General features: G+C 34.8%; 1 protein-coding gene and 1 long non-coding RNA gene across 4 annotated transcripts; one reads left to right on the forward strand and one right to left on the reverse strand.

Annotated features, from left to right (window-relative positions):
* Positions 1-111: 111 nt before the first annotated feature.
* Positions 112-17,737, reverse strand: LOC121247151. Its single transcript, XR_005937221.1, has 3 exons — positions 17,575-17,737; positions 5,667-5,671; positions 112-126 (listed from the first exon to the last, which is right to left on the reverse strand). It is a non-coding gene; the product is annotated as an uncharacterized LOC121247151 (long non-coding RNA).
* On the forward strand, positions 12,130-21,404 carry LOC121247150. 3 transcript variants are annotated; one of them, XM_041145498.1, is made up of 12 exons: positions 12,130-12,619; positions 12,887-12,988; positions 14,629-14,709; positions 15,662-15,771; positions 15,892-16,027; positions 16,454-16,552; positions 17,744-17,849; positions 17,938-18,320; positions 18,493-18,669; positions 18,772-18,969; positions 20,314-20,640; positions 21,235-21,404. In XM_041145498.1, the coding sequence occupies exons 1-12, from the start codon at positions 12,317-12,319 to the stop codon at positions 21,325-21,327; spliced, it is 2,115 nt and encodes a 704-aa protein (XP_041001432.1). In that variant the 5' UTR covers positions 12,130-12,316; the 3' UTR covers positions 21,328-21,404. The 3 variants fall into 3 exon arrangements, with proteins under 3 accessions (XP_041001432.1, XP_041001431.1, XP_041001430.1); XM_041145497.1 differs by having other exon boundaries at positions 16,478-16,552; positions 17,938-18,353; XM_041145496.1 differs by having other exon boundaries at positions 12,131-12,619; positions 17,938-18,353.
* Positions 21,405-22,497: the final 1,093 nt, after the last annotated feature.

The raw sequence follows: 22,497 nt of genomic DNA on the forward strand, positions 1-22,497 counted from the left end.
AGTTGAAATGACACTTTAAGTTGAAATGATGTTTTAAGTTGAAATGATAGATTTGTTTGGGATCATGTTACTGCAATGATCCTTAAATGACGTTTTAAGTTGAAATGATAATAAGTTGAAATGACACTTTAAGTTGAAATGATAGATTTGTTTGGGATCATGTTACTGCAATGATCCTTTAATGATGTTTGACTCGTGATTCTTTAATTTGGTTCAAATGCTACTTTGGGTTTTCTGTTAAAGCCTTAGTTAATCACTCATAAAAAAAATGCTTATAATGTGCAATTAAATGTATTATCTATAATGTTTTATGCTTTGAGTTTTAGTTAATTGGTCTGTTTTAATTGGCTTGGACTATAATCTTTTGGGTCCTCTTTTGTTTAGAAACTGTTTGGCCTGTTTTAATTAGCATGGACTTGAAGTTATGAAACTGTTTTTGATCTTGTATTTTAATCGGTCCTCTGTTTTGAATTGAGTTTTCCGTTGTTGTTTTGAAGATGTTTGATTGTAATTTGTTGTTGGTTTTGCTAATCTATTATTATAATGTGTTGTTTTAATTGCCAATGTGACTATGAGTAATATAATGGTACTGTTGAAGGATGAACACTTATTCCTTCAATACAATGGTACTGTTTAATATGTTGTTTAAGTAACATTTTATCCTTTAATATTTTGTTGAAAGATGAACACTTTAATTGATGAAGATCTCTTCTTAATCACACTATTGGAAAGTGGTGAGGATAGTATTAACAACTCCCTATAGATAATGCAAATGTCGATGTCCAAGCGACACAACCCCAAAGAGAAACAAGGGCACCTAAACAAAAATCTCAGCAGGGTGTGTCATTTACTGTAGAGGAAGATACTTTCATCGTTTCAGCTTGGCTTAACATTAATATAGACTCCATATGGGGGACTGACCAAACTTCCACACAATTGTGGAGTATAATTTATGATTACTATAACACATATAAAAAACTTAGCAGTCAAGAATGGTATGCGCCCTCTTTGACCAATCGGTGGTCAAGCATTAAAAAATGCATCAATAAATTTTGTGGTTTCATGGCCCAAGTTAAGGGAATGCATCCAAGTGGTGCGACCGAGCTAGATAAGGTATAATGGTTTTTTCAATATTTTATTGTTAAATTATTAAGTATTTGCAATGACAGAGCGTACTGATTGTTCCACTATTTTGTAGATTGATAAAGCAAAACTTTTGTACCAAGAGACCTAAAAAATAACTTTAACATGGAACATTGTTGGAATCTTTTGAAGTATCAACCGAAATGGCAAACGCACATGGAACTCGTAAGAAGAAGAGAACATGTGTCACATTCAGGTATTACTCCAAACTCTATACGATTAGAGGAAGACATGAAAAATGTGCTCATGGATTTTGAGAGACCTCTGGGCAGGGAGGTTGAAAAAGAAAGGGAGAAACAAAAAAAAAAAAGGGTAAGGAAAGACAAGTTAATGACTTTAATGAGGCCTCAAGGCACATGAAAGATGATAAGAAGACTTGTATGATAAAGAGAAAAGAAACAATAATGAAGTTTGACAATGATAGATCTGAGTCACTACTTGTTAAGAATAGAAAACTTGAGATAGAAATTAAGGCTGAGAAAGATAGCTTTGAATTAATAGCTCTTAAAAAGAGGAAAACTGATATGAAAATTATGAAATTGGATATTGATTCCATGAATTCGGTGCAGCAAGAGTATTTCCATAATGTTCAAATGGAAATCATTGAGGATCAAAGGAATAAGACCATATTTTGTACATAGTATGCTTGTTTTGGGTGATTTTGTAATTATTTTTTACTGTATGGTGACATGTTTGGGGCATTATTTTTTGTACTACTAGTTGCTATCAATTTTGTTGGTGGTTGGTTACTAGTGGTTTCGATTGAGTGAATCGCTAGTGGAGTTGTTGGTGATTTTGTTGCTGGTTGCTGGTTCCATTTTCATTGTTGGTTGTTATTTGCTCTTTGGAAATTTATAGATTAAACTTGTATCAGTTATAGTAACATGTAATATAATAGAATGGCTATGATTTTGGTGCTGAAAATTTGTATTCTAGACAACTTGGAGGAATTTGTATTAAGTGTATGAATTTGTATCAAAATCAATTTTGTGGAATTTGTATTAAGTTAATTTGGATACATGGAAATTTTATTAAGTTGATGATAAAAAGTGCTTTTAAGCACATGTTAATATTTGTTGATAAAATTGGTGTATGTATAAAATTGATGATTTTGATATATGAAATTGGTGTTTTTTAGCACTAGTTAAATGATGAAATTTGTAGTGGGTGCTAATTGTAAAATATATATATATAAATTAATTTTAGGAAAAAAATAATAATAAAAAAATAATAATATTTTATTATTATTTTGGCTCAAATATGCATAATCTAATGTGTGAGTTTTTCTTGAATGACAAAGTCAATCTCCAAAATATGTGACTTTACATATGCACATGGATAAACAATGCTAATGCTCTTATTAATGATAACTATTACGCTTGAAGACGTTATATATTAGTGGCCTTAAGTGCCAAGAACAAAATAGTTTGTTGACGTATCCATCACCCATGTTTTTAATTCTTCGATCCATTGTTCCCTTTTTGAAAGTGATCTATGAACTGCATAATAGAATTGCTTCTCTTTTTCAAGGGCAAGATTCGGTGTGTGATTATTATACTCACCTCAAGAGTACGTAGGATGTGTTAGAAAATTATAAGGCTTTACCAAGGCTCTTTATGTAATTGCACGTGTTTCATGCAAACCTTGAATGATGATCGTCAGCAAGAACATGTGATAAAAGTTTTGATGGGTCATAATGAACCTTTTGCAAGTCTATGTGCTCAAATATTGACCATTGTCTTTCTTTTCAATACTTTGGCATTCAACACAAGCAACCTACCTTTATGTCTTGTGACAGTCAAGCTACTCTTCACATTGGAGCTAATCAAATTTTTCATAAAGGGAACAAACATACAGATATTGAGTATTGTTATTGGTTCGAGAGAAATTAAATTCAATCTGATTTGTTTAGAGCTTTGCATGTTTTTTCAACTAATTAACCGGTTGATATTTTGACCAAAGCCCTTGGCCTTTCTAGACAGTATCATTTGCTCTTATCCAAGATGAGTGTGAATTTTGTAACATATTAGTTATTGTAAAGAACTGGGTACTCATCATATATATAAATATAGACCATATTTACAGAATTCATTCACTCAGTACAATATACAAGTTTCTTGATCCGGTACACTTTTTCTCTTTCGTATATAGCTTTTACCTTTATGTTCCGTGTGTGTTATTCTGTCCAACATAAATCTATTGCTCTATTTCTTTGATAGCATGGGATGATAATAATGGGTGGGTTGTTTCAAAACACTCGCATTGGTGGTGGGATGCTGATGCATTGATAATAGAGAAATGATAGTTGCAGTCATGAGTATACAAGTACCATGCAATCACTTTGAAAAAAGTAAATAAATACAGGACTCACATAAAAAATTAATTTTTTAATAGCAGACCCTACTCTTTTTCAAAGCGATATCATAACATTTACGCACTCCACGACTGCATATAGTTAGGGGTGGGCAACGGGTCCCCACACCCAGCTGCCCCACCTCTGCCCATGCGGAGTGGGGGTTCTATCCTGCTCGAGCGGGATGCGGGTGCCTGGAGGCCAGTGGAATCGGGGGATGGAGGGGGCTAAGCCCTGCTCCACTTTTCCCCCGCCCCACATAGTATATATATATATATATAAACCCATAAGTAAGTGAAATGACCCTTTTTTTCATGACAAAACGGCACCGTTTCAACTTATGTTAAGTTCCCCCTTCTCTCGCGTCTTCTTGAACTCTTCTCTCTCTCTCAGACTCTCTCTCTCTATCTCTCACTCTCAAACTCACTCTCTCAGTCTCTCTCTCTTAATCTCTTCTCTCTCTCGCATGACTGCACGAGCACCACAGATGCACCGTCGTTTGAATTTTGAACTTCGATGCGCCAAACTCCAAAGGTAAGACTCCCGGACCTAGATTTTTTTTTAAGTTTTGGATTGGAGATTGGACGAAGGATGGATTGAATCGGAGATGGAGGATGTGAATCATTGTGAATTTGTGTGCTGTGTATTCTATTTTGTGCATGTGTTTGAAATTGATGTCGCCTCTGTCACTGTGTTTATTTATTTATTTTTTTTTTTTGTAGTTTGTAGATTTTGGGTGTTCAGATTTGGAACCCTAAATCAATTTAGGGGTTCAATCTGAAACCTTGAATTGATTTAGGAGTTTCAATTGAAACCCCTGAAACCAATTTATTTAGCGGTTTCAGATTGAACCCTTGAAATATTGATTTATGGGTAGAACCCCTAGATTGATTTAGGGGTTCAATCCAAAACCCCTAAATAAATTGATTTTGGGGTTTTGGATTGAACCCCTAAATTGTGTTGACATTGCACTTTGTCTTGTTTTTTCACGTGTGGTGAGTTATAATGATTTTTTTATGTTTTGTATTGATTGATTTTATAAATTTCTATTGTGTTGTGGAATAAGGAATGTCTTGTCAAAGGGATTTCAGTAATAGCTCTCCTACCCCTACCAGTACCCTGCCCCAGAACCTAACCCTACTCCAACCCTGGTAGTGGAAGTACACCTTGCCCCGCCCTAAGCCCACACAAGGCAAGAAACTTGTTTCCGTAGTTTGGTCTCATTTTACCAAACTAAGGGTGGTGACCCTAATAACCCCAAGCTAAATGTAATTATTGTGAGAAAATATATGGATGTCACTATAGGAAACATGGTACATTCCAGTTAAAGGTCCATTTAGAGGAACAATGCAAGAATAGTCAAATATTAAGATCCTTACTAGAGAAGAGTTAATCTATACTAGATATTAGACTAAAAAAAATGGGGGATGAGAGTAGTGGGGGTCCAACGTTGAAGGGGTTTACGAAGTATAATGTTGATAAGTGTAGAAGGAAGTTAGCTCGTATGGTTATCATAAACGAGCTACCTTTTCAATTTATGGATAAGGGAGGGTTTCAAGAATTGGAACCCAGATTTATGCTTTATTCTCGCCACACTGTGGCAATGGATATTAAAAAGATGTACTGGAAGGATAAAAATGTTTTGAGGGGCCAATTGGCGGATTTGGTAGTTTGCCTCACTACCAATACTTGGACTTTTGTCCAAAATTTCAATTATATATCTTTGACTGTTCATTTTATTGATTCTGATTGGATTCTTCATAAAAAGATTATTAAGTTTTATCAAATAACTGATTACAAGGGTGAGACGATTGGGAAGACTTTGGAGACCTCAATAAAGGTGTGGGGATTGGCACATATTTTGATAGTTTCGATTGATAATGCCTCGTGTAATGATGTTGCATTGGGATATTTGAAGACTAATTTTAGAGAGGCAAATAAAACATTCTTGGGTGGTGAATATTTGCATGTTAGATGTTCTGCACTTATTCTGAGTTTAATTGTGACTGAGGGGTTGAAAGATGTTGATGACTCGGTTGCATGAGTTAGAATGGCTGTGAAATTTGTGAGGTCTTTTCCTTCTAGATTGGAGAAATTCAAGATTGTTACGAAAACTATGGGTATAACATCGAAGAAGGGTCTTTGTACTAATATTTCTACCAAATGGAACTCAATCTTCTTAATATTGGAGGCGGCCGAAGAATATAAGGCAACCTTTCAATTATTGGGTGATGAAGACATTCAATATGTCAAATAGTTTGATGAGCAAGGGGATTAGGAAAGCCTAATGATGATGATTGAGATGTAGTTTTTACTTTTGTTGATTTTTTCAGACTTTTTTACGTTGTCACATTGAAGTTATCTAGTTCTTTGTACTCTACATCTTATGAATTTTGCCAACATATATATAGGGAGAAAGAAGAATTAGACGACATGTGTAGGAGTTCTAATTTAATGATGAGAGGGATGACATTGACTATGAGGATCAAATATGACAAGTATTGGGGAGATTTGACTAGACTAAATATTTTGTTATATGTAGATGTTATTCTTGATCCCCGTCTGAAAATTTCAGGCATGTTATATGGTTTGAGACTTGCGCACGATTAGGCATGGACTAGTCTTATTGGTGAGATGACCCAAGATACCATGGCTAAATTATATGATGAGTTTAATGTAATTAAAAGTGGTATTGCATCTACTACACCTACACATATCCCAACACCTCATCTAGACACCGGGGCGACAAAGAAGCGTAGATTGGCGTGGACTAAGACCCTTGCACATAATTCCACACTAGGTCATCAATCTATGGAGGTGGTTTCAGAGTTAGACAACTATTTGTTAGGAGATCTTATTCAAGATGATGATTGTTTCGATATATTAGGATGGTGGAAAGCAGCATCAAAGAAATATCTCATCCCTTTTGAGATGACCCGCTATATGTTGGCCATCCCTATTAGCACCATTACCTCAGAGTCAGCCTTTAGTATCAGAGGGCGCATACTGGATCCTTTCCATAGTTCATTGTCTCCTACAACTATGGAGGTATTGATATGCACATAAAGTTAGACAATGAGATAAGATAATTATGTTCCAGATGTTTTAGATTTTAAGGAAACCGACGAAAAGGGTGGTGATCAGTCTGGATCTGAACCATTTGGTAATTGTTATTTTTATTTTATTATTTTGATTTATTTAAATTCATTTCGATTTCATCGGTATTAATTTTAGTATTCATTGTTGTAGCAACGCATGAGACGACTCAGCTGATGTCTACCTCCACTGTAATATGAATATGTGCTCAAGCCTCAAAAGACTACCCATCCAGGCCGCCCCGAATGTAACAGTCAAAGACCCAAACAACTCTTGGACACTTTTTTGCTATTAAATTTGTAATTTTGTAATTGTTTAGACGTTCTATTTTATTTTTGTACTAGCTTAGTTATTATTATTATTATTTATTAATTTATTAAATATTAGGTAGTAGACTTGCAGTTTGTAATGGTACTTCATTAGAGTCTAAATTAGTAAATTTGTATCATATATATATTATGTTTGTTCATGTAACTTCTTTTTTTTTTTTTTTAGTCAGGCTTTTTAACTCTTTTTTTTTTTAACTTCTAATTATATGGGCCCAAAATGGCACAAAAGCTGTTTTTGGACCATTTTAGGCCACCTATTGACCCCCACCCCGCATCCCGTTATTCGGGACTGGGTACCCTATCCCCACACGCTAGGGGCGGAGACAGGGACAAAAATCAAGACCTCGCCCATGTGGGGCGGGGGTAACCCCTACATGTAGCATTACTCTTGATAATATAGCTTTTCCAATTCTTGCTCAAATTTCTCTTTAATTTGGTTTTAATTATGCCCTCGAGCAACCAGTGCTATATATACATGGGCTTAAGCTTGTGGTTCTTTTCTTTTGCAATTCCCTTGGGCTCTCTAATTATTTTGGCCCAAATTCAGATGTAAGGTAAATTTGCATTATAAAAAAGAGAAATAATATTTGTAGTCATAGAATGGCAAACGTGACGTAATTTTTTTTAAAAAAAATAAGTAAATACAGGATTTACATGAAAAAAAATTAATTTTTTAATAGTAAAATTTACTCTTTTCCAAAATAATTGTGCGGCACTTATGCACTTCATGATTATACGTATGATTAACTTGGAAGAATGATTGAGTCATCCATCCATTGATTTAATGCTAGTAGGGTTGTAATCGAGCTGAGTCGAGTTGGTCATTGACTTTTCAAGCTCGGCTCGACTCAAAATACTTAAGCTCAAGCTCGAGGTTTTTGTTTATTCTTTGTTCTCAACTCATAAGCTAAACTCCCAACCCGAGCTTGAACTTAGCTCAAGTTGTTTTTTTTATATATTTTTTTAATAAGATTTAATAATTAATTAATTAGATAAATAAAATAAAATAAAAAAAGCTAATATTGAATTTGTACAACTAACAATTAGAACCTCTATTGAATTATAAGATTTTAAAAATTTATAAATAATTAATAACTAACTAGTTGATATTTATCCGTTATAATATTATTAATACATACACATAATATAAAAGTATATATCTATTTCATAGATGGTTTCTACGTACTAATATATGAAATTATTAAATCTTATCGACTAATTATTGTACAAATTATAAAATATATCTATGAAGTATATTTAATATTAAAAACTTTATGTGCAGTCACTTTTACGTATTCTTTTACGCACTACTTGGCTACATCATTTTTTAATATAAAATAACTGTTTGACCAATCATATCAGAAGAGTGCACAAAGAGTACGCAAAAGTGATTGTATGTAATAGAACTCATTTAATATATAAACATAAGTAATTAGGTTACATATTATATATTTAATTATAAAATGCTATGCTTATATTATTAGCTAATACATATAGATATATGTATATATACATAAATATATATATATATATATATTTATCTATATATAAATGAGTTTTAATCGAGTCAGAACATAAATGAACAAACCTTAATAAGTCTTAGCCCAATCAAATTTTGTCATATATATATATATATATATATATCTATTACTAATGGAACGGATATCTACTTTCACAAGTAAGTTTTTTTTTTCCCCATAATCAAATTCGAAACCAGACGAGTATCGGGATATGTTCATTTACCGCCATACATGCTGGTCATAGAATATTCAAAAAGTCTAGATGCAAAAGATTCGTGCAAGCGCCATGCAAACGACGTTGATGTGGAAAATTGAAAACGACGTCATTTTCAATTTTCCATTTCCTCATTCCCCCCCCCCCCCATTTCCCCCATTTCTCCCTCATTCTCTGTGTTTCGACCCTGATTCCCCCTTCCTCTCTGATTCCTTCCTCTCTCTGTGTCGCTCTCTGTTTCTCACCCCATTTGTCTCTGTGTCGCGACGCGGCGAAGCTCCAGCTCTAGCTCCAGAAGCCCCTTCCTTCCTTCCTCCCTCCCTCCCTCCTAATCCAAACCCAGCCCATTTCCCTTCATCTTGAACCCCTAACCCTAACCCTAACCCTAACTAGCCCCTTTCCTTCATTCCGAAATCCTAGTCCTAACCTAGCCCATTTCCCTTCATCTCGTAACCCTAATCCTAGGAAGGTGCTTAAGGAACAAGGAAGAGACTTGCCCCTGTCCGGTCCAGGTTGAAGGCAAGTACACATCATTTTCAATTCCTTTTGTATTATGTTTTTTTTATCGAGTTTTTAGTTTAGAAAAATTCTATTTGGCAATATGAGTTCACACTCACACAACATCACGTATCAACACAAGAAAATATGTGAATGCAAAACTCTGATAAGGTCTTTGATGTGTCAAGCCGTACGTTCATGTGCAGAATTTACATATATGGGGTTAGGGTATGCATTAATTTGATCAAATGGATCGTTAGGTTTGTTGGATGCAAAGGTCCTCTACTACTGTACATAGTATTTGATGCGCGCGCGCGCGCACACACACACACACATATATATATATATATATATATATATACACACAAACACACACTTTAATATCCAATTCTCTAAGGAATTGTTGTGTGGTTGTTTGCCTCATAGACAACGAATTTTAATAATTGAAAAAGAGAAGAGAAAATAAACAAAAATGTGAGCCCCATCAAGACCCATAATGTACTATTCCATCACTAGTTCACCCCACTTTTTTCCCCCTTTCAATCATTGTTTTTCCTTTGTAACTTCACAAAGATGATGGTTACTCTTTCACAAATATATTTTATTTCACAATCAATTAGAAGCAAATAAATGAGGAAATGACTCAGGTTCTTGCATACTCTATTTTTTCCTTTTCAATTCCAAGCCGTGGTTAGATATATATTAAAGTAAGAAGAGAATACTGGATTGAATGTCATGTTTTTTGCATTCTTGTAACCCTAAACTTCACAAGAAGAAAGTAATGAGAAGGAAATCAATGTTTATTTGAAGCAGGTTCATTGCATGCTACATTGCTACATTAATTTATCTAAAGATGATCTAAAAACAAGAATAAAGAGAGTACATAAAAGTGTTAATAATTTATTAATAATCTCTAGCAATTTTATATTCTATACATCCTGGACAATGTTGATGATCTTAGCTTAGCTTGCTCTGTTTTGTTATTATCTTTTTAATGCTACTTTTGTATCAAACTTTGAGTGGGCATAACCAGTTTTAAAGGATGATTTCATCATTCTGATGCTTACATCCTAACCACTGCAGGACAAGCCTCAACCTATGAATTGTGTCTTGAAACTATGAAGAACACATTTGCAATTAAATTGTGTCACAACCATGGCAATCTAATAGCATTATTAATATGAATATAGACAAAGATTGATTTTAGTTCATTGATCATTTATTTCTGGTTGACTTCTTAAACATGATGATTTACTGGGAAAAATAGAATATTGGTTTATGAGTGTCTTTTGATATGTGTCTTTACATTGTGATTATGGTTCATGTTAGAATGTCGCTATCATCACTGTTTTCTTCATCTTTTGGCAAACGTACTTTGGCATCTCCTTTGTGCTTCTGTGACGTTGAAGCTATATTGAGATACTCAAATACTATGGTAAATCCTGGACGACACTTCTTAGAGTGTCCAAAGTACAACACGAAGGTAATTACAGGACTTGTAATGTAACGTGTTTAATGAATTGATTATTATTACGTACGTCTAACATTTGAATTGTTTTTGTGTGCAAATATCAATAATTACCATACTGTAAATATTTCAAGTGGACAAATAGTGATCAATACATAGAGCTAGAAGAAAGAAAAAATGAACTGTCAAGGAAGGAAGAAAAGCTTGAAAAGAGACTCAGCGATATTGAAAATAAAGTAACTGAGCTCCTTAAGATAGTGGATGATATCAAGAAGATAGAGATGGTGATATATAGTATATCTGAGGAGGTCCAGAAAAAGGAGTCGGTGCTTCTTGAGAGAGAAGCTGCCCTAAGGCGTTCACATACGTTATCCCGAGTGTACTTTGGTCTTTTTGTAGTTATTTTTTGTTATTTATACTCTCGATAGTGGTTTATGTTACATCTTATTCAAAATTTGTAGTTCAAGTGTTATTAGTTATTTAGTGTTATAAGTTATTAGTTATTTAGTGTTGTAAATCTTTAGTTTAAGTGTTATTAGTTATTTAGAAAACTAAATTGTAGTTAGTTAAAGTGTTATAAGTTATTTATTTTTTTAGTAGATTTGTATAATTAATATTATTTCTGTGGATGTTGTTTGGTGGAGACGGGAGGTTTATTCATCTTGAAGTTGTTGCTGTTTGTGTTTCAATTGCCCGAGGTAGGGGAGTTAATCCCAAATTATTATCAGCCAGTTACATCGAATCTGCTCCCAGATTGGTGAATTGTATGTAAGTCAAGGAATGTAGTTAAATGGAAAAAGCCACCTGCGTTGGTTGGACAACAATACAAAAAGCCATTATACTCAAACGAAAAAGCCATACTAGGCAAATCAATAGAACGATTGAACTAGGAAAAAGTTCAAAACTTTTTCCAATTGGCCATTTGTCCTTGAATGTACTTGATATACTCTTATTTCGAGCATAACAATATAATCTTATTCAAATTTTTTGCATCACTAGTAATATAAATAATTATAAAATCTTTCACCCTTCCAAAAATAATTAGAAATACTATCACTTTTTAAGCTATGTGAATATAAATCGACCCACATCGCTGATCCGAAATGCTGGTCCACTAATTTGACCCAAACGAAGCCCACGAACTTGACCCAAACAAAGCCCACCAGTCGGCCTTGACCCAGCCCAACGCAGACCAACCTTGACCCAGCCCAATGCACCCGATAACGTTCTCTGGGTTTCAATCTACAGACCAAAACGAGGAAGAAAATTTGTCAAATTCGCTTGTCCAAATTTCTCCTCTGATCTCGCACAACGCATGCACGAAACAGGAAGCAAAGTGAAAAACGAAATGTAAAACCTTTCCACTTTTCATCCTCGTTTTGTCTTTTTATTTATTTTTATGCCATGTCATCCGAATGCACGCCATGTACGTAAGACGACTGTACATAGCAGAATTGTAGAATATTATATTATTAATAGCAAGTGAGGAATCGAAAACCGTGGCTCACAAACATTCGTAAACGACACCTGGCATCTGCTATACAATTTAATCCACTTTTTGTTTTTATTTTTTAAAACTGTCATCACGTCGCCGCCTTTCTTGCTTTCGAAGAAATTATCATTTTCTCTTCAAACAACCAAACAGTAGGATTTTTCTCGCTCTCCATCTTTTCCCGAGAAAAAAGACTGAACGACATGGATTCTACGCCGGTGAATTGGGAAGCACTTGACGCTCTGATCATTGACTTCGCCAAATCGGAGAACCTGATCGAGGGGCTTCTCTGTTCTTTGTCTCCACCCTCTTCTCCTGCTTCGTCGTTGTCTTCTTCTTCTTCTTCTTCCTCGCTGTCCACTTCGTCCTACCATTCGAGGTTGATCATCTCGAAGATCAGACGCTCGTTAGAGGCTGGCGACATTGACACCGCCATGGATCTCCTCCGCGCCCACGCGCCTTCCATTCTGGACGATCGTCGTCTTCTCTTCCGGTTACAGAAGCAGGTGAGAGTGTCGTAATGCTCTGTTTCGTTGTTGACATAATGCGGAGGAGTAATTTTTTCTAAGAAAATGCGGGAAATAATACCACTGCGTTTCATTTCGGAGAGTTAGATATTAATCGTTTGAGAAAACGTATGCCTAATCGAATATTGAGGATATTATATCTTATCGTTTCTTGGGTTTCCCGGGAAACTAAACGCTCCGTTTTTTTAAAAAAAAAAATTTATTTAGATTTCTGAATTGCAATTTTTTGGGTCAATTTTGGTAAAGAAATTTATTGAGCTGTTGAGAAAAGGGACTGCCGAAGGTCGTGACGCTGCAATTGCTTGCCTGATGACAGCTCTCGCTCCTTGTGCTCTTGACGCTTACCCAGTAAGTTAAGTTTTTTTTTTTTTTTTTTTTTGCAATTGTGTACTTTCTTTCCATTAAATTCTTTGAAATAGAGTTGACTGTTCCCACTTATAGTCTCTTCACCACATTTGCCACTGATAGGCTCGTAGATATTTCAATCCTGCCAACTTATGGGTCCTTGATTAATGGATGAGTGCCATATGAAACAGCCCTGAAACACATAAATATTTGCACTTTTTAAAAGGCAAATTAGAAAGAGATAAATTTTTGAAGCTGTGCTAGCGGGATTTCTTATGAAAAAAAGGGTAGTCAGTCAAATTTCTTTCTACATGGACAGGGGTGTAAAATATCTCTCTTTTTCTAATAGTTCTTTTGTTTTGTTCTTTATATTTTTTTCTTTGTTTATCGCTTAAAGGTTTATCACTTGAATACAGCCTCCTAACTAGGGTTGTGCCTCTCTGCATTTCTAATGAACCGCATAAAAATTGCACTGTTTAAAAGGCAATTTGGAAAAGTTAAGTGTTCCAAATCGTGCTTGTGGGATTTATTACTATGAAATAAAAGTTAGTCAAACTGCTCTACACAGGGATAGAGGCATATAATCTCTCTCCTTTTCCTATATTTCTGTTGTTTTTTTTGGGGGATTTTTGCTCTTCTTTTAATCACTTAAAAAGGTTATGTCTTGTATACATCCTACGTACTAGTGGCAGATAAATGACAATTTTTCTGAAACCTTTCTGGCAATCTTGCTGATAAATATTCATAATTTTTTAATGTGTAAAGTTGAACTCGATATCATCTAGACTGTTTTATATTTTTGGTTTTCTCAGTTGAGAGACTGTAAAATAGAGAATTGGTGAAGAATGTGGAACAGATATTTGCAATTTTAGTGTTTAGAAGTCCTTCAGCAGATTCTAATATTCATAACAGAGTGATAATTCATTTTGGCGGTTCCGTGTTTTGGTTGAGATGTTTTTTCTCTTTCATTGTTTACTGCATCTATGCATCTCCAAGAAGGTGGTGAATGAGAGCTTCACAAATGGGAACATGGATTTTTTGGATGGGAGAAACTTTTGGCCCTTAAATTATTAACTTATCAATTATTTTTAATATAAATGTTCAATTATATAATATAAATCATATATAATATTATTATGGATGGAGCAAATGGATACCATCTGTTCTGCGACCCTAAAAAACTGTTACCCGTCCATGGGTAGTGCTTATTGTTATTTTGTAAAAAATGCTCCGCCCACTTGGGTAATGTTGCAAAAATCTACCCATCACCCTTGTGGGTTGGCTGGGTGGCAGATTCACCCCTAATCGAGAGTTGTCATCAAGGAGGAGGATTGCTTGAAATTCTCTGTTTTTTTTGTCTTTTTTATTGGAGGATAACTCGTCTGACCGGTAGCTGGGTCTTGTGAGGTAATTTTCTAACTTTACCCAAATTACATATTGGCTTAGCACCTTGATTTCCTGGCATGCTTGTTCAGCCACCGCTGCAGTTTGAAGTTTTCTCGGGGTTAATCAATTGTTCAGCAGTCATTTTATTGATTTTATAAAAATATTAGTTTTTTTACTGCTAAATTTTTGAACCTGTTAGGGTTTCCATTTTCTCTTGTTTAGCTGTTAATTCTGAAAATTCTGTATTTATCTTCAAGGAAGCATATGAGGAATTCAAGCATGTTCTTCTTGCCTTTATATATGGCAAAGATGATCAAGCTTCACCAGTGGCAAACGAGGTGGGAAATATTTGGCGTTCTTTTGCACTAATTTGACTTTATGTTGTTTTTTTGTAGACAGCAGCAACTCAATGATGTATTCTACGATTTCTGTATCACATATGTGTCAGCTATTATTTATTTTTTATAAGTAATGTGTTAGCTATTATTTATCAAAGATCAAATGTTGCTTCAAATATTAATTATATGATATGATAGTTCATGTCAGTTCTGATTATTTTTTTTCTAACTAGAAATATTTTCTTGATATGTGATGGAGTGTGGCTTGTGGTTTGTCAACAATATTGAAGGCTTTACAATAACACTAAGAGTCTAGATATAGGTTTTACCATAAACTGAACCCTATTGAAAGAAGATCCAAATTGGTACTTGATTTTTGTTTCCTTTGGAGTATAGCTTTACTTAGTAGTTCCCATGGGTAGTTATTATAGCTTTAATAGACTAAGTTTCCATGACTTCCTGCCATCCGTTTCCAGCTGTTAATTAGGTGTTTTCTCTTGTATACATCCCATGTGCTTGGGCCATCTGTTATTACTATCAATAAATTTTGTTTACGTCTAAAAAATGTGTGCCTCCAGTCTTTTCTCTTCCACCATATTGATAGGGACCTCATAGAAATGATTAAGGTTGGTCTATATTAGCAATTCACTGGATCCTTGAGTTTGGTTAAACAAATTAACATTTGTAATTGGTTGATGTTTCATCTTCAGTTCTAGCTTTCTTATTGGCAGTAGATATTGACTGTAATGGGCTTAATTTTCATTATTTTTTGTATCTATTTCTTCTTTCTAATTAGGTGTTTCCTCTTGTTTATGTCCTTTGTACTTCTGCTATCCCTACTCTTTTATTAATATAATTCTTACTTGTCAAAAATGAAAAAGTTCTAGCTTATTAAGGTGAAGTTAGGTGTTTGTCACTAGTAATTTTTATTATGTGTTGTTTTTCTTTTCAGTGGTCTGAAAGAAGGAGGTTTGACATTGCTGGATTGATGTCCTCTGTCTTAAGAGCTCATTTACACACATATGATCCAGTCTTTTCAATGACATTGAGATATTTGATAAGGTATCATTGAGCTTTGGTTATTTTGTTTTCACATGATATTTTCACTCTGATGCTTGTGTTCTTTGGATGCATGTGGTTGACTGACTGTTTATCTTTCAATTTTATCCCTATGCTATGCAGCATACACAATGGATACTGCTTTCAGCAAGGAATTGTGTCACCCATTTCAGATCTTACTCAGAGGTTGCTTCTTGATGAGCGTGACCCTCCTGCAACAGCACAGGAGAGTCTCTATGAAGTACCTCCATTCGATGAGGTGAGATTTCTAAATTATATTTGGTTGTCTTAAGATGTTAAATGGAGATATAAGTGTATTTATCTTAATGTTAATCATTTTTATACTTCTTTGTTCTGCCATCATAACCGCATCCCTCCCTCTCCTCCTCCCTTCTCTACCTATTCTCACCCTCTCTCTCGGGGATTCACGAAAAAGAAAGAAAAATAGAAAGCAACTCGCCGCTATCATGGCAGCCATCATTTTCTTCCAACTAGAGGTTTAATATAGATATCACAAGAAAGCGAAAGATCAATCACTTTACCTCAGAATATAAATATTTTCCATCAAAACAAATGATGAGTGAAGCTGTATTCTTGTTATGGGTTTTGCCATCAGCCATCTAAAATATCATTTCCAGAGGGCTTGCCTTTATATATGTTCTTATTGTTCGGTTTTGAAAACCAGGTGGATGTACAAGCTCTTGCACAGGCTGTAGAGCTCACAAGACAAGCAGCAGTTGATAGCTTGAGGTTTTCTAAGGGTGATCTATTTATGGCATTTCAGGTTAGTAGTTTTTTCCGAATGTAAACTTTGTAATGATATCTAGGTTTCATACTTTCATCACATCCTTCCTGATCATTTGCTAGTATGGGGTTTAACAACGTCTTTGCTGTATTTTAGACTGGAAACTTAGCTCTACTTGGGTAGTTGGATAAGTTTTATATCTGTATGCTATATGTGTATGTGTATGTGTTTTGTCTTTTCTTTTCTTTTGAAATATGCAAACTTATATCAAATTTAAGTTCTAACATTTAACCACTCCCCAATCAAACTTCTGCAATTTTTTTCTGTCTTTAAATTACAACATCTGTAAGGGCTCTGATTAACACCCATGAGAATTTTATTTTCCTATATTTGGATCGAGGAAAGAAAAGAAAAGGATAGTATAGGAAACACATCATTTGAAGTGTCCAAAAAACTGTCAGTACAGCATATATACACTTTGGGGTAGAGAGTCAGTGGGAAGAGTTTTGACCTTATCTATTATCTACTGTAGATAACAGTAAACCGATCTCATTGAGAGGTTATTGACCCCCACGTTTGTAGTTGTGATTCTCTTTGGAAGCACCATATGAGGAGGCCAAGGAGGGGATGGATGTTGGTAATTTAGTTGAACATTTTTGTAAGAATTAGGACAGCATCATATTCTATCATGAGTTTTCACCAGTTTATTTCCTTTGTTTTTGGTAAATTATATTTTGATTCATTTAAGTGTTCCTTAGTAGAAACCTAGTAGTGAAGCATAGAGTTTGGGAGTTTTCCCATATACGTAACATGAGAAACCTTGAGTTCTGGACATCAAAACATAATAATAATAAGAAGTAACAAGGAAATTTTATTTGAGAAGTATAAATAACAAGGAAACTTTTTAATGCTAACATTTTAGATACTTGTTTAATACCGGAAAAGGAATGGAGCTTTAAAAAGAATAAAACAGTGGCGGGCTGGAATTATTTTTCATTCACTAATGTCTGTTTTAAGTTGTATGTTTGTAGTTCCTTTGAGTTTAGACCTTAAATACGGACATTTTCAGTCCTCTCATTTTAAACCATATGCTTTCTTCATGCTCATATATCCAATTAGTAGGCTTAGAGTGTTCTTCTGGGGTAGTGCTATTCTAGTCCTTTTTTTTAGTCATTGGGTAGCTGGTATATTGAGCCTACAAGACTTTATTCATGTCTTTATTTATTGCAGAATGAATTGTGTAGGATGAGATTGGATGTTGCCATGCTCGATGAGCTTGTTTGTGAGTACTGTGTTTATAGGGGAATCATGGATTATGGCCTTGCATCCACTTTAGGTAACTTTCCTGCCTTTTCTATTCTAGTTCATTTCTGCTTTTATAGAAAGTCCAATTATATCTCACCAACCTTTCATGATTCCTTCAGTTTTGGAACCTAAAGTTAATCAACCTGAACCTGGGTGGAGTTCATCAAGAAATTTCTCTCTTGAAGTGGATTCTAGTGTTAACAAACATTCTGATGGCGAGACCTCCATTAACATGGGTGGTTCTCCTGAGAATAATGCTGATGTGTCTAGCATGCAAGGAACGGATGTTGAGTTGCGATATGCTTGTGAGCCATCAAGCAACCATGATGACTGTAGCACTAGTGGATTGAATGTGTCTGAAAATCCAAGAGTTCTGCAGAGATATAGAACCCATGGATCTGGAGAGAGGGGTAAACGCAAGAGATGGAGGGGAAGATATGATGATCAATATGGTGTTCCTTTTGATGAATGCAGTAGGCAAGAGCTTAGCACAACTACCCTGGTTTCTAGCACTTCTATCTCAAAGGAACAACAGGTGCTTGTTTGATAATTATTGTTTTTCCTTGTGACAAATGGATATTGACTTTGTGTACTTGGATGTGCCTTTTGTGTGCTTTAATGTAGCTCTATGACATATCAAAACAAGTGGATATTGACACAGTACTGTTCTGTAGGGCTCAGGGAAACACTCCATTTTAGATGTTAATAGTAGGGTGGATAAATTCGAGATTATGCTGGGGATGAAGGATCTAGCTAGCAAGGGAATGGCTGCAGAGGTTGTTGAAGAAGTTACTGCTATGGATCCAAACTTTTTTCTGCAAAATCCTATATTGCTGTTCAAAATTATGCAGGTTTGTGGATTCTCTACCCCCAATGGCTTCATTTGCATGAAAGAGTTGCTATTCATATAATGTTAGTATAAAATGCAACCGTTTGATCTGATCACTGGTTAGGTTGAATTCCTTAAGCTGGTCAGCTCTGGTGACTATTCTAGTGCTCTGAGGGTTGCATGCTCCCATTTAGGTCCATTAGCTGCTAGTGACCCTGCCTTACTGAAGCCCCTAAAGGAGACTTTGTTGGCATTGCTCCAACCAAATGAAGATGCACTTGGGAAAGGCTTGCCTCTTCATGCCCTTTCAACTTCACTCCAGGTATGGCGTAGAGCTAATTCCTCGATAGTTATAACTGATACATATTCAATTTTGATCTTATGCTTCTGAGGCTTACATTTCCCCAGTTTTCGCCAACCTTTGAGGGTACTGAGGGAACTACTACCATTTTGCAAATCTGTTGCCACAAACCACTTTCAAACTACCAACCTTTATTAGCACTTTTGATATGAACCGGTGGGAACTTCATTACTCATCTCTTGCAGTTCCTGTCATTTTCTACAAGTCCATTTTTATTATCATCATTATGTCTTCTTCCTACCTATCAAAGAAGAATTTTTTTTTTTTTTGTCTTCTTTCATTTATATGTATTTCATTAAAATTAGCAATCGAATAAGATCATTTTTAAATAACTTCACAAAATCAAGTTATAAACAAAATTTAAAATAGAATAGAATTAAAAATTTATCAATGTCTCACACATTGTGTGGGTGTACGACTAGTTCTACTTTTATTATTCCCATGCATTGTGTGGTTCAACAACTAGTTTTGAATGTATGGTGGAAGCTTGTCTCTGCAGCCACAAATGTAATGCCAGACAGAATTTAGATGAATTCTAGCGGCTAGTTTCAACAGATAATCAAAACAGAAAAGACAAGAGATTTGCCCAAAACATAGAGAAAACAACTCTGTTTTCAATTAAAAATTATCAAAACTCCAGAATGTCTAACCAAACCCACAAGCCGGGCTGAAATAGCTGTAAATCCGAAAATATCAAGATTTTACTAAAAATAGAAAAATCCTAATATACACACCAAAAACTAATGCGTAAATAAAGAAGCAGTCTGCCAAAAATCTGGCCAAAATCGGGATAAAAATCACTTAATCGAGAAACGAAATATGACCATAAAAGGCAAAAAATATTAAAATTGGAGATTTGAAGGGGAAAACAGCTGATTCTGGGCTTGAAAACAATGACTACCAAGAGCAGCTGGGTGGCCACGATGTGCATGCCGAAAAGAGCTTTCCGAATTGGGGTCATATGTGCGAATCTGAAGCCAAAGTTATGGCCAAAATACTAATACATGCTCAAAACTGTCAAAAATCAAGGAAAAGTCATGGTTTCCTGCTGTACTTGCACTGACCTACCGTCTCGTGGTAGTTCAGCGCCATCAACGTGCAATTTGATAGCTCAGCATCATCTGACTCGGATCGCCATGCATCAAGATGACTTTTTTTGTGCAAAATTAAAAACTTTTGCTTTAAACTTTTATTTCATTTGGTTTTATTCATTGTTGGTTTCCGGTTAATTTTTTTCTGGCCATCATTGTTGTAAGTGATGATGTGAACGAATCTTTAAGACTGATTTTTTTATTTCTTGGATAGGTTGCAATTGGTAGAAGGCTTGATATAGAAGAACCCCAGCTTATGAAAATAATGAAGGTGTCCCTTTACTCTCATGACGAGTGGTTTAAACTTCAAATGTGTAAAGATCGGTTTGAAAGTCACTTGAGGATTGACTCCTTGAAAGAAGTTAACACACTGTTGCTCACTTCTGTTGGTATGTCAAATTTAAATGGCGCTACTTCCACTCTTGGATCTTCTCAAGTTACAATATCCTCAAGCACTAAGATTTCAGAAGATGGCAGCAGTCCTAATCAAGTATCACCTAGAGATGTTGTCTGTGATGAAAATGCCATTCTTAAAGTTATGGTGCGTTATGGATATATTTTACTGGCCACCACTCTGTTTAAGTTTCATAATGTTTTCTTCTGCAATCTCATATTATGAGTTTGACTTGTGTGTTTCTTGTTATTATTAATAATGCCTTGGTGCAACATGTGATATTAAATGACATTTTTTTAAACAGTGTGATATTTCGTTCATTTGTCTTTTCTCAAAGATTGTTTTCAATTTCTGTAGTAAATTTCATGTAGTTATCCTTTTCCATCCTAGAACTTACAGTGTAAGGTCCTCAGGCATGAATCTTTTATTTATTTATTCAAAAAGCACTATCTATTTTCAAGAAAGTGTAGGACTGCATCTATTGAAGAATCACTCAATTACGAGCAGTCACCAAAAAGCATGCTCATTCGTTCTAGCATCGGGGCAATATGTTTTGTCTGGCTCTTTCCACTCTTTCTAGGGTTGCTAGTTCTAAACGATAGAATCTTTGAGGTCTCTTAACACCCTTGTGTTTTTCCCCTTTGTAAAGTGTTTTCACCCTTCCCCCTGGAGATATTAAAGATTACAATAATATGAGTATCTTCCCCATACAAGAAATACTAATATTTGGTTTGGGTGCAGGAGTTTCTTGCTTTGCCAAGGGCAGACGCTATTCATCTTCTTGCACAGTACAATGGAAATGCAGAGATGGTCATTCAGCAAATATTTGCATAGTTATGAGTATAAAACTGTATATAGCTGAATGTATTTGTTTATTGATTTGTGGATATTATTTGATTCAATTTCTATCATACATTTACATTTTTAGATGGAAAAATTCTATTCAGTATCCTCACACCACACACCACACATAATTTTTAATTTTTTTTTCTCTTACCAAATATATGATGCTTTGATAATGAGTATAATAATTCAATTAGTTTAGGAAGAAAAAAACTAAAAAATAAAATTTTAAAAAATAAAACTAAGTGTGATGTGTGGTGTGCAGTGTAGTGTGGTGTGGTGTGAGTACAAAAGCTCTTTCTTTTGGGGTAGCTACCTGCGAGAGCTGTCCGATCGGACACCATTGTATTTATTTGCAGGCTTGCTTTGCTATTTGGTGTGCACAAATTATGTTACATACTGACCTTGAAGTTGAAGTTAGGACCTTGACAACAGATCGGGAAAACAATGGCATCTAAAACCAAACACCTTTCACGAGAAGTTTATACAAAACAAAGTTAAAAAATTAAAATCTATCTATTCATTTTTGAAAACCTGGATACAGTATAGTCACAATATGTGAGCACACGTTTAACCACATGATGATCAATACATGAGCTTTACTTTTATATATTCTGAATCTAATATTTCTGAAAAAGTCTTTTTCAAGATTCATTATTATATCATCATCATATTAAAATTCTCCAGTAAATAATAAATTAATATACCCACAAATTAAAGGCACTGTCTAGAATAAATTAATGGGAAAAGGGAAACAAAGAATAAAAGAAAATGTCGTGAACCTAATCAATGCAGTCTCTATCCACTCAAACAGAATTCTTTCCTAGAAAAGCCACATGTGCTCTACTTATAGTCAATGATGATGATTGATGGGCACATTTATTAATTACCCGAAATGATTTCATTTTCATTTCATTACTATAACTTAAAGAAGAAGTTTTCAATGATGGGCACATCCCTTTGCCTGAAATGGGCATTCACCAACTAAACAAAAAAAATGGACAAATTTCACAATGAACGCAGATCGTGCCTCAACAAAAACTATAGAGAGGTTTCATCTAAATTCAACAATTCACGAATTAATTAAAAAAAAAATTTATTCAACAGTTCTACATCACACATTTATAAAGAAAAAAAATTAAAAAAAATAAGGACTCACGT

The sequence above is a fragment of the Juglans microcarpa x Juglans regia genome, chromosome 1S, assembly GCF_004785595.1.
Source record: "Juglans microcarpa x Juglans regia isolate MS1-56 chromosome 1S, Jm3101_v1.0, whole genome shotgun sequence".
NCBI lineage: Eukaryota > Viridiplantae > Streptophyta > Magnoliopsida > Fagales > Juglandaceae > Juglans > Juglans microcarpa x Juglans regia.